The sequence below is a fragment of the Kogia breviceps genome, chromosome 3 (genome assembly GCF_026419965.1).
Source record: "Kogia breviceps isolate mKogBre1 chromosome 3, mKogBre1 haplotype 1, whole genome shotgun sequence".
NCBI lineage: Eukaryota > Metazoa > Chordata > Mammalia > Artiodactyla > Physeteridae > Kogia > Kogia breviceps.
The window spans coordinates 10,906,184-10,918,223 of NC_081312.1; the positions used below are offsets into that span (position 1 = coordinate 10,906,184).

The 12,040-nt window shown below is 54.5% G+C and overlaps 1 protein-coding gene across 1 annotated transcript in view; it reads left to right on the forward strand.

Annotated features, from left to right (window-relative positions):
- Nucleotides 1–12,040, forward strand: part of PRIMA1 (proline rich membrane anchor 1) — a 62,217-nt gene that overhangs the window by 36,896 nt on the left and 13,281 nt on the right. Inside the window, 1 exon segment of the mRNA XM_059056908.2 lies at nt 8,814–8,943. Within this exon segment, the coding sequence (XP_058912891.1) occupies nt 8,814–8,943 (130 nt within the window).

Below are 12,040 nucleotides of genomic sequence, written 5' to 3' on the forward strand. Positions count from 1 at the left end.
GATCCCGCTGCTGGGTTGCCATCTCCCTTGGGTGTGTGATGGGAATTTCAGACTTGACTCCCGACCTCCACACCCAGCAAGCCTGGCCTGCCCCAGCTTTCCCCATCCCTGATGGCAGCTCCATCCTTCTGCTTGCTCAGCCCCAAACCCTTCAAGTCATCCTTACCTCTTCTCCATCTCTCACACGCACATCCAAGCTTTCATGGACCCTACCTTCCAAACATATTCAGAATCTACCTTTTCCCACCACCTCCACTGCTGACCCCCACCTGAGCCACCGTCAGCTCTCTCCTGGCCTATATCGGCAGTATCCTCCCAGCTTCCCACACTGGCACCCCCCCCCCCGCCACACACACACACACACACACACACACACACACACACACACACACGGTCTATAGTCTACTCTAAACACAGAGTGATTGAGCCAACGTGTTAGTCACACCTCACCACCCCTCTCTCCAGACCCCTCAATGGCACCTCATTTCTCAGTGTAAAGGCCCAAACCTCTCTCATGGCCTCCAGACCCTGAGCCATCTCATCTCCTCCTGTCCTCCCCTTGCCCACGTCATGCCAACATGCCAGGCCCTTAGTGACCTCAGGGCCTTTGCTTTGGCTCTACCCTCAGGTACCTGCAGGATGAACTCCCTTACCAAATCCCAGTCTTTGCTCAAAAGTCGCCCCTGGAGGCCACCCTACTTCGCACTGCAATCCACCCACCCTGCACCCCGGCACCCTCAGCGCCCCCAAAGCTGCTCTGTTGGGTGGTAAAGAAGGGCATGGCAGTGTCCACAGGGAAAGAGGCCTGCCTGTTTCCATGCCTCTAACAGCAAGGAGACAGTTCTGGAAGCGCCCAGCAGACCGTTCCCCTCGTGTCATTGGCCAGAACTGCACGACGTGCCCACCTCTGACCCAATTAGGGGCAGAGGGCTGGAACAACCAGGCCTGGGCTGAGACCACTGAAAACCCACCTCCTGGGCTTGTCCCGCCTCCCCAGAGCCTGGGCCCTGTAGAGGGGATCAGGGACACAGGAGGAGACCTGGGGTTCTGCGAGGGAGAAGGGGAAGGATGTGGGGGCAGCTGAGGGGTGTCTGCTGCGAGCTCTCTGATTGCATATCTTGTTTAATCCTTGCACCAGCCCCATGGAGGAGGTGCTGTTGTTTCCTCCCAGTTTACAGTGGAATTTAAATAAAGATTAAATCTAAAAGATGAAATGATTTTCCCAGGGTCGGAATCTGGAATTTAACCCCAGATGCTTCCAGGTCCTTTGAAGAGCCACTGTGCTGAACTGGGGGACATGCCCCAGGGAGGAGGGGCCTGGTGACAGCGATAACCAGACAGGGCTCCCCAGGAGTCAGGGGAGGCAGGTGGAGAGGAGGTCCGGGCACTCAGCTACACTGGCCGCCGGTGGCCTAGCTGCGGAGCAGAGGGCGTGCTGACCCCCAGGCTGGGGCCTGAGCCTGGGAGGAGGGCAGGACGGGAAGGGGGCAGCTCACTGATGGATGCTTCCAGCACAGAAGGTGGGGAGTTGAGAGATGCTGCACACACGTAGCAGTGGTGGAAAAGAAGCCGAGGCGGAGAGGATGTTTGGGGGGCCACTGGTAGCGCAGTGAGGGGAGGACCAGGGGCCCTGGGCAGCCCTCCCTGTGAAGCCCAGTGAGGTGTCCAGCCCGGCTGGCCCTTGTGGCTCCAGCCCCTCTGGAGTCCTGGTGGCCAACTGAAGCCTGTCTTCTGGCAGAGCCCCTCACCAGAGGCTGGCCAAGGCCTCCCGCGCTTCCGTAGACCAACGAAGTCCATCTACAGCAGACGAAAGCCAGGGAATGCTCAGCCGCAACAGCCCCCAGAGCCCGGCTGGCAGGAACGGGAAGGGGGCTCCCGGGCTGGGTGTGGAAGGCAGCGGAGACCAGCGGTAGGACTGCGGGAGGGCTAGTGGGCAGGACAGATGGCCCTCCGCGCGGGCCTGGCACAGCACTGCTTCCCCGGAACACTGCCCCTTCCCGGCCGCCCTGGGCTGGAGGCCAAGGACCCCCATTCAGGCTGCAGTGTCCAACCTGCAGGGTGGAGAGGGAGGGGCCCTGGGTTCTGGAAAAGGCAAACTGCTGAGCCCCCCAGGAGCAGGGAATTCACGCCTTCTGCCTGCTGTTACTCGGCAGCCCGGGGCTTCCTGCTGTGGGAACCTCGGCTCTGGGGGAGGAATGGGGAAGACTTATGGAAAAGGGGGGTCTCTGTGCTGCACCCAAAGCCAGATTCCCCGGGGCCACGAAGGGGTGGAAGGAGCCCCCAAGCTGAGGTACCGACGCTCGGTTTTCATCGGGCGCGACTCAAAGGAGCCTTCTCCTTTCTCTCCAGAAGTAGGGGCTGATTGCAGGGCGTGTGTAAAGCATCAAGGTCTGAGCTTGTACCTGTGGTTTAAAGTCCGGCCACACACGCTGGCAACGTGCCGGTAGGAAACGAGTGAGCGCCTCACCCCAAGCGGGCCCAGGCAGGGGGGTGGACGCCCCTGGCACAGACCTCCCGGTGGAGGCCTGTGCCCGTGAATGGAGAGCAGCGGCCTGAGTTGGCCCCTTGTGTCCCGGAGACAATGGGCTCTGTGTGGGGCGTGAGAGGGAGGGGCCGTCGCCGTTGGATTTGGGGTCTGTGTCAAGCAGCCCCACCTCTCTGGGGCTGGGGACCCCGAGGCAGTGAAGGGAAAGGGCTGTCAGCCCGTGAAGGAACTTCGGAGAATCCAGGTCCTTCACAGTCCTTGGGGGCAGCACATAAAGCAGGGCTGGGGGCCGGGAAGCCCAGGTCTGCCCCTCCCCTCCTCCCGGCCTCGTGTCCTCCTTTGTCTGCAGGGTCTGGGGGCCGGCTGTTGCCACCACACAAATGCACTAGCAAAGTTCCTGGACCCCTTGCTGTCCTCGTGAGCCACAAAAAACCAACAGGGGTTTTAGGCGAGCAGGCAGAGGCAAGGCGAGAGTAAACGTCCTCTTAAAGGCTCTTCAAACACTCCATCAACTTGCAGTGTGTGCAAGATTCCTAGACGTGCTGGACAGAGTCCTCAAGACCCTCCACGTGGGCGGCAGGGTGTGGAAGTGAAACGGAGCCCACCCACCCTGAGGGCCAACTGTGCCCCGAGACTGTCCCTGGGGTCGGGGCTGTGTGGCCCCCTTCGCATCTGTTCCCAAAGCCCAGGGCAGCACCTGACACCCAGGAGTGACGAGTCCCTGGCAGTGTCGTGAGGCCCGGGCCAGCTTCTGACCTCAGTTTCCCCAGCAAAGCCTGAGTGTGTCCGCTGTGGCTTGGGAAGCATGTTTACGGACATCAGCCCCTCAAAGGAGACCGGCCTCTGCAGCTCAGGGGACCCTTGACACTGCAGCCCACGCTCGCTGGCTGTGATCCGCCCAGTGGGCTGGGAGCTGAGCTGCGAGGGGCAGGAAGCAGAGTGGCAGCTCTCTGTGCAGGTCACACCTCCTCACCTGGCCGTGACCGAGGTCAGCTCCTGGGCATCAGTCGGCAAGCCACTCGGGTAGCCTGGGCATGAGTCACCGGACTGTGAAAGTTAGAGACGTCTAAGGACGCCCTAGAGGCTCCTGCATGCCCGTGGTGTCACCAGCAGGGCCTGGCAATCAGGCTGCGCTCAAGAAACACTGAGCCACATGAGCGGGGGGCTGGCCTCCGGAGGCAGGTGGCCACATGCGGGTCCAGAGGCCGAGCCAGGGATAAGTCACAGCCTCCATCTCACAATGGAAACGTCAGGTTAAAACAAAGAACATGGCTCTCACTCCCTTCTAGCAATCCTTGAAAAATATCTTGCAAAACTAAGGTGGTTTCCACCCAACTCGCTGTTCCTTTGATTCATTCACGCCCCGCTCAGTTCCCCTCCTGTCAGTCAAACATCTCCAGTGCACAGCGGGCTCTGAAGAAGACATGGAAGTGGCAGGTCCCAGGTCGAAGGTAAATCTGCGCTGACTTGGCCATGGGTGTTGTCACAAGGCACGCCTGGTTCCAACCCTGGCAGGCCCCTGCCTGTGTGTCCCCACTGCAGAAGGGGGGCTAAGAGCGCCTCAGAGTTGGTGCCGCGCAAATGACGGTGCTACTCCTGGTACCCTCGAGAACACCATCTCTGTCGTCCCACTTGATAGACACAAATACCCCAGTGAGGGATACAGGAAAGGCGCTTGTCCCAGAGAGCAGCTGACCTCACGCGGTTCCTCTGTGACCCCGGACCTCAGGCAGGTCCACACACCCCAAAAGGAGTCTCCTTGGTCTGCTTAGCCCCCGGGATACCGTTCAGATGGGGACATCCAAAGTGACCCCTCTGCCCCCACCTGCTGCTTTTCCAGACACTGGTGGGGGCATCTTGGCCTCTTCTCCGTTTCTTTTCTAGCACTTGCCGTAATCTGTGGGTGGAGTTAACTTGCGTGCTGTGGCTCCCCTCTGCTTTTCTGCAAGTTCCCTTGGGGAGAGGCCTCATCTGTCTCGCTTACCCTCAGCCCCGTTTCCTTGATGTTCTGAGTGGGCTGGACCTGGGCGGCATCTCCCTCCCAGGACTGATATTTAGAAACTGTCTCCAGGCAGGAAGCTGGGGCAGCCGTGCAGCTCACCTTCTTTGTTTTTGTTTTGTTTTGTTTTTTGACTGCGTGCTGCACAGCTTGTGCGATCTCAGTTCCCCCGACCAGGGGCTGAACCCAGGCCACAGCAGTGAAAGCCCGGAATCCCAATCACTAGGCCTCCAGGGAACTCCCACCTCCTTTGTTTCTCGGCTCTTGCTGCCTTTTGTTGCCTTGATGTCCACTGCTTTGAAACCATTGTTTTGTGTATTTGGCACATCTTTTAGATGTTGGGAGGGGCCGGTGGTGGTGCCAACTCTGAGCCTTGTTACTCCACCTTGGCCAGAAGCTGGAGTCTCAAATACAAGCTTTGAACGATGCATTTCTTGACTGAAAAGGCAGCAAAACTGAGTCCGTGTTGTTCTAAATCACTCTCTGGTTGCCAGTCTCATTATCTTTACAGGCATCAAGAGTGTTTAATGAATACAGCAGACAAAGCCTCACTGAGTCCCAGGAGAGAGGGTGTCGTGACCCCTGAGATATCATGACAGCTCCCGCCTTTCTGTCGTGTTTGCAGAATCTTGGCGGGGAGCGAGGGGGAGTGACAGAGAAGTCAGCTCTGCGGCAGCCTCGTGTCTGGGACTTCACTGAGCCCACTCTGGTGGCCTCAGCCTCCTCCTCCGTCTGACCACCTGCCTCTCACAAGGCATCACCCTCCCCTTGAACCTTGGCGCCAAGTGGCTTCCTCTCCTCGGCCACAAATGACCTTCACCTTGCACATCAGCACCTCCTGCGTCTCCTCTCCTCTTGGAGCCTGCTGGCTCCTTGAGCAAGGTGGTCAGGTCTTGGGCAGCTGGCGTTAGACCCGGGAAGGGCACAGTTTACATCTAATTCATCTTTGTACTCCCAGCTCTTGGCACGGTGCCAGGCACACAGGGTGATTAGTAAACGTTTGGTGGATGAATGAACAAATGAATGAATGAGCGAGAACCTTCATGATTCTTTCTTCTCGAATATGAGCCATCAGTCTGCCCACAGGGCAAACGGTCTTATCACATCTGGAAAGTAGTACTGGCCACGCCCAGTGAGAAGGAAGTTCAGGCAGGGGCAGACCTGGCCTGCAGCCTAAAGATCCTGGGGTCCTAATCCTGGCCCCCGAGAAAGCTGCTTGATCCTGAGCCTCCCTATTGATTCTCTTTTCTGAAATGACACCTCCTAGGCCTCCTCAGACTCCAACATCCCCTGATCTTTTCTAATGTAAAAAGAATGAGTCAAGCAAGGATAAATAAGGATGCATTCTTTGAACGCAATAGCTGTTTTCTTGGCAAAATCCAAGATATATATGCCTTGGACTGTTTCACAGAAGCTCCCTCTTTTCATATCTGGTAGTATTTTTGCTTGGGGTAGTTTCCTCACATGCAAGTGGTGAGTAGTACGCTGCTGAATATTAGAGGGGGACCCTCTGCAGAAGGACCTCTAGGACAAACCTCCCTGCTTTCATTATCAAGTGTGTTTGAAAAAAGTCAGCAAGAAGGAAATTCCCACCTCATTAACAGCGAATGTAAAGAAAAGAACATCAAGAGAGGCACTCTGAAATTTAGCATCTAATTCCAAATGAAGTTTAGAATCAACCCTTTCTTCTGTTTCAAGCTGATGGAATTTCTCAACAGGGGCCCTGGTGGCATTCTGGAGGGACAAGTTCTACCTGGTATGGGAATATCCGGGTCACTGTTGTTAACATTCATAGCTGCTAGGCGACCAAAGACAGCCCCCACCCCCGGATTTCCAAATGCCCCCAGGAGGGATGCTGCCCCCGGCTGAGACCACACACTGGTAGATGAATGCCCTGGCCATGGGAGTGCTGGGTAAATTGTGGGCCACTGGTGTGAGCGTTCCCGTGGGCTGCGGGCTTGGCCCTGGACACTTGCCCAGAGGTGTCATGGTCTGGGTAGAATCGACAGAAAACAAAATTGCTTCCCTTGGCAGTGAAAAATGCAAACCATTTGGGGCCGGGACCCCGTGTCTCCAGCAACGACCACTGTTGTGAGGAATATCTGTGCCCAGTCACCCTGGGGAGACTCGGCGAAGCCACAGGCACCCCAAGACCAACAATGAGGGGGAAGGATTTTGTGTTTTTTGATATTTCACAGAAGAAGCACTGAAGAAGTTCATCATGGGGAAAAATGAGAATCCTTTTGGATTGCCTCTCCCTTATTCTGGAGTTTATTCCCCTTTTGAATTCTATATTCTCTGTCTTCTCACTGCGGGAGTTTCTGAAGGCCTGCTTTCACCGGGCTGAGAGCAGCCACGTGGCTCAGTGACACCTTTATCCCTGTCATTTCTTAGGATGCATTTCCGAATCTGCTTGGTCTCTGTAAGGATCTGAGCTCCACCTCTGGGGACCTTGCGTCTGTTAATGGGACTCTAGCACCTGTTCCCTGGGAAGCACATAAAGGCTTCCCGGACCTCCTAATCCAGATGCAAAAATGCCACAATGCCACAATTTGATAACAGTTTGGTAACCTGTAACCACTCCCTTCTCTCCATCTTTCCTTGTTCCCAACAGGAGTATACAAGAGTACAAGCACTTGGGGAAAACAGCATGGCAATTCCTTACCAAGTTAATCATACACAAACCATAGGATCCAGTAATCCCACTCCTAGCTGTTTATCCAAGAGAAATAGGAACATATGTCTATATCAAGAAAGTATGTCTATACCATGTTCGCAAATGTTTACAGGAGCTTTGTTCACAAAAGTCAAAACCTGGAAACAGCCTAGGTGTCCATCAGCAGGTGAACACGATAAACAAATTGCAGTGTATACATACAATGGAATACATCTCAGCTATGAAAGGAAGCAATTACTGAAATAGGCAACTGATGTGGGTGAATCACAAAACCACTGCTATACAAAGGAAGCAAACAAAAATACACACTGCATGATTCCATTTATGTGAATTTCAAGAACGAGCAAATCTAATCTGTGACTTTAGAAAGCAAAACAGGGCTTTGCTGGTTGCCAACAGGGTAGGGGTTGACTAGAAGGAGGCACACGGAAGCTTTCTGGGGTGATGGAAATATTCTATGTCGTGATAAGAGGTGTGGCTTACACTGGTGGACGCATTTGCCAAAGCAGATCAGATGGTACACTTAAAGATGGGTGCATTTCATTATATGTAAATTACACCTTGATGATTATAACAATAACAACATCATCAATAATAGTAATTTAATAATGAAGCCACCCATGGTATCCTTTGGGAAGTCTGTCACTATTCCCTGTCATTTTCCTTTGGGAAATCTGTCACTGTTGTACCCTTCGAGGTGCCTATTATTAAGTCTGAGGTATAGTTTTGATTCTTTTGCATATATTCACGTCTTGAAGAACTGCCCCAAACTAGTAATGTCTGTATGTCTGTCTGTCCATCTGTCCTCCCTTACCAGCCCCCTGCCTCTTTCCCTCCCTCCCTCTCCCTTTTCCTCTCTCTCTTTCCCTCACTTCCATTCCTTTTGCAATTCCAGGCAATTCTTTCCAGTTGGGTCTAGGTCTTCCAGAGCCTCTGGGATAAGGCTGTGTGATGTCTCTGCTTTTCTCAGAGCAGAGTAAACCGGCTCTGTTGCAAGCCTCATCTACACCTGTGTGTGGGTCCACCCACACAGCTCATGCCAAGGGGGAGGACAGGTTCACCCCAAGGACCCCACGGACTGAGTAACGACAAGGGTGCCCTGCAGCACCCATGTCATATGCTTTCCACATTGTGGCCACCCTGTGCAGGCTGAGACAGCTGCGGAAACCCACCACACGGACCAAACCCAGGAAGGGAGAAAATCTGCCTCTTGCAAAAACTTAGCTTACGAAACGGATGTTGCCAGGCCTCCCTTTCTCTCCCCCACCCAGTGTGCCCTGCGGGCCCTGCTCGTCACCCTCACCTTCAGAGGAAGCAGGTTTAATGTCCCAACTGAGAGAATGAGATATTCTGTTATTTTTCACGGGAAATTAAACCCGACCCTGCTGTCAGTTAGCTCATGCCAAGGGAGGATGGATGGCCCGGGGTGCGGTGTTTAACCCCAGCTCGGAGCACGTTGCCTGGCTGGAGGCCAACCATGATGTCACCTGCCGCTGGGCGGGGGTGGGGACAGCAGGACAGGTTGGAGAGCCTTCATCTGGGTGATGGATGGCGGTGAGACCAGCCTTGGTGTCACCGACAACGGTCCACCTCTGATGCCGGCTGGGACCCACTCATCCAGGGGACACTCAGGCTGCTCCCGTCTCTTTCAGCTCCCAACGCTACCTCGTGTCCCACCGAGGAGAGCTGGTGGTCGGGGCTGGTGATCGTCATCGCGGTATGTTGTGCCTCCCTGGTGTTCCTCACTGTGCTTGTCATTATTTGCTACAAAGCCATAAAGAGGTGAGTGCTCACCCAGCTCTGAGCCCAGAGGGGACCCCAGCTGGGCTCAGGGGTCCTCTGCCCACACCCATTCTGTTTTTTTGTTTTTTGCTAAATAATAAAAATTGTTAAGCGTTTAAGAAGCAGAAAGAATGTACAATGAACACCCATCTACCTTCACCCTGATTCAACAGTTATCAAGAGTTGGCTAATATTTGCTGTCTTTCCTTTTCTTTATATCTTTTTCTTTGCTGAAGTATTTAAAGTTGATCTCAGATATTATGCCCCTGTCATTTTAGGGGGTTCAGCGAGCATTTGGTGAGCACCGATTGTATGTCAGGCTCGATGCAGTATAAAGCTCCCCTATCCGTAAGTCGCAGGCCCTGCTGTCAAGAGCTCTCTCCAGGCCTGGGAGTATGGAAATGATCCTTGCAGGGTGGGTGATGGAGCGGCTGGAGGGGGTGACATGCTGGTTTGGAGTGGGAACTGGGTTTCGGAGTCCAATCTAAATCCAGACTCCAGTTCAAGCTGTGTGACCAGAAGGAAGTCAGCTCTCTGGCCCTCAGTTTCCCTATTGGTAAAATGGGGGTAGAGAATAACGGTCTCACCCTGGGGAATGGTGAGATGCCTTCTGTGAATGGCCTGCATAATACGTATACCCTGCAGTGCCTGGCGTACAGTACGTGCTCACCAAGTACTGCACCAACTTTCACTGTTTCCATAGTCAAAGACAGAGGAAGAAGGCTGACAGAGTAGGGAGCGAGGTTCTCTTGGGAGGAGAGGTAGCGATGCCTCAGAGAACGTTTTCCGTGAATGTGCCACCTCAGCTGGGTTTTGAAGGATGAATAGGAGTGTTCCCGCAGGATCATGAATGATCCAAACAGCAAATTATCTTTCAATAACACTCGCTGTCATTTCTGTTAACTACCATCTCACTTGAGTTGGAGTGTGCAGCTCAGTATGGTTATTGTTGGGGCCTGAGGAGGTTTGAGGTTTGTCCAGGGCCCTAAGTACAGCAGAGTAGGCCACGGTGTGACACCCCCTGCACTTACAATACAGTAGCTCTGGCTATGTCCTTTGATTTCCAGTTCTTAGCCTCCTCCAATAAGATGGCCTCCCTGGCCTTGGGGGATGTTAAGGGAAGATAAAATCAAAAGACAAACAATAATGTTGCCAAACGCCAGCGGACCATAGGGATTATTAATATGTTTTTAAGGAAGTTTTTAAAAAATTCCCTAAGGCCCGAAGTTAGAGGATCTATTCTGAGCGATCATAAGACCAAAGTTGTTTAACTTTACCCTTTTAGTCAGTTGTTCTGTGTGATTTCACTTTAATAATTCAAAAGTACAAAGAGTAAAATATCAAGTCAAAAGTCTTAAAAATTGCATATGGTCAGGCACACAGGGTGAAGGGCTGCATCAGGCCAACAGCCTGGGAGTGTCCTGGCGACCAGGCAGGAAAGGCCGAAGTCATGTGAACTCTGGTGGGGACGTAACAGCATTGAGCTGAGAGCCTGCTGCCGCGGGAGGAGGATTTTAAGAAGCAGAGCAGGGGAGGCGGTCCAGGCAAAGGCACCTGTGCGAACAAAAGCACCAGGCACCAGGAAGCCCCCGCGACGGGCAGATGAGGCTGGAGGGAGCCCCGAGCCCGACGGGGGAGGCGTCCGTCCCACCAGGCGGAGCTGTTGGCCCGTGATTCAGTAGACACAGGGAGCTACTGAAGGTTCTGGGGCAACAGTGTGCAAGAGCCGCCTGGGGCACTGCCAGAGAACGGGGCACTAGTCCCCTCAAGGACCCTCCTTCCCCCAGAGAAAGGCTGCACCATCTTTTTAATAAGCTCAGGCTCTTCCAAAAGATACAGCGTCGCTTCTGCCTCTCTCTCTCTCTGCCCCAAACTCTCCTGAAGAAATGGGCTACCTGCTCCAAGGGCAGGAGGGCAGGGCGAACCTATCAGAAGCTGACGCTGTGCACCTATCAGAAACGCCGCACTGTGGCGTTTCGGCCAGCTGTGGCCTTGTTTCGGCGGAGCGGCGGCCCTCCCCGCCCCTCGGAGCAACCGGAGGGGCCTCCCGTCTCCTTCCGCCGGCTCTGGGCTCTTGGTTTCCGGGTCTGTCAGCCGCCTGGAAAGGCGGAGAACTCACCCCAGACGGCTCAGTGGATCCCTTCCAGGGTGTGGCTGGGACTCCTTCCCGGAGGGTGGGCGGGGCTTCCTCCCAGGGGTGTGGGCGGGGCCTCCTCCTAGGGTGTGGGCGGGGCTTTTCCTCCAGGGGGTGTGGGCAGGTCCACCGATTGGTGGAATTCGTGAAGCATTTCAGGACTAAAAGCGGTGGGAGCTCTTAGCACCCCTAGAACAACGGAAATAATACAAGGGGAACCTAGAGAGCCCGGAGACTCGAAAGAAGGGCTAATCAGCAGGACCTGTGGTTGGAACTGCGGGAGATGCAGCCCCAAAACAGCAGGTCAGGGGAGAAAACTCCCCACCCTTTCGTTCTCCAGGCTCCCAGGTCTCCTGAAGGTGCCTCCCATTAGCCAAACCCAAGAAACAGAGGAGCCCAGGAGATGCTGCATTGGTGTCAGCCTCCCGGGCCCACGTAGTAAATGCAGCACTGTCCCTTTTCTGCCCCAGCGCCAAGATGAGCAACCTCCTCTGGGCGAAGACCCAGCCCTCTGCCGTCCAGACCCTCACAGTCCAGAGAGGGCGTCCCTGGCGCAGGAAGACAGATAATCAGTGACAGCAGGGGCTGCTAGTCATGGTCAGTGGGGGTAGAAATAGAGGCCAGTTCTCCCAGAACCCTCCTGGAAGGCAGCTTGACTTGGGGGAGGTGGATCAACCTCTAGTGGTTGGGGGAGAAGCAGCAGAAATTACGCCCGGTGCCCCTCCCGGCTCCCCGGTGACCTCTGTAAGCGGAGAGCAAGTGCCCCCTCCCGGCTCCCCCGCTGACTTCTGTAAGAGATAGCCTGGCACAGGCAGCTGTCTGTGTGCATTTCTCTCCCGAGTGAATGGAAGATTTCTTGCTCACAGTCAATTCTTTTTGGTTAATAATTCATCTGAAACATGCCTTTTCTCTCAGGTAACAAAAGCATTGCATGTCCTCTAAAACCATTAAAAGGAAAATTCA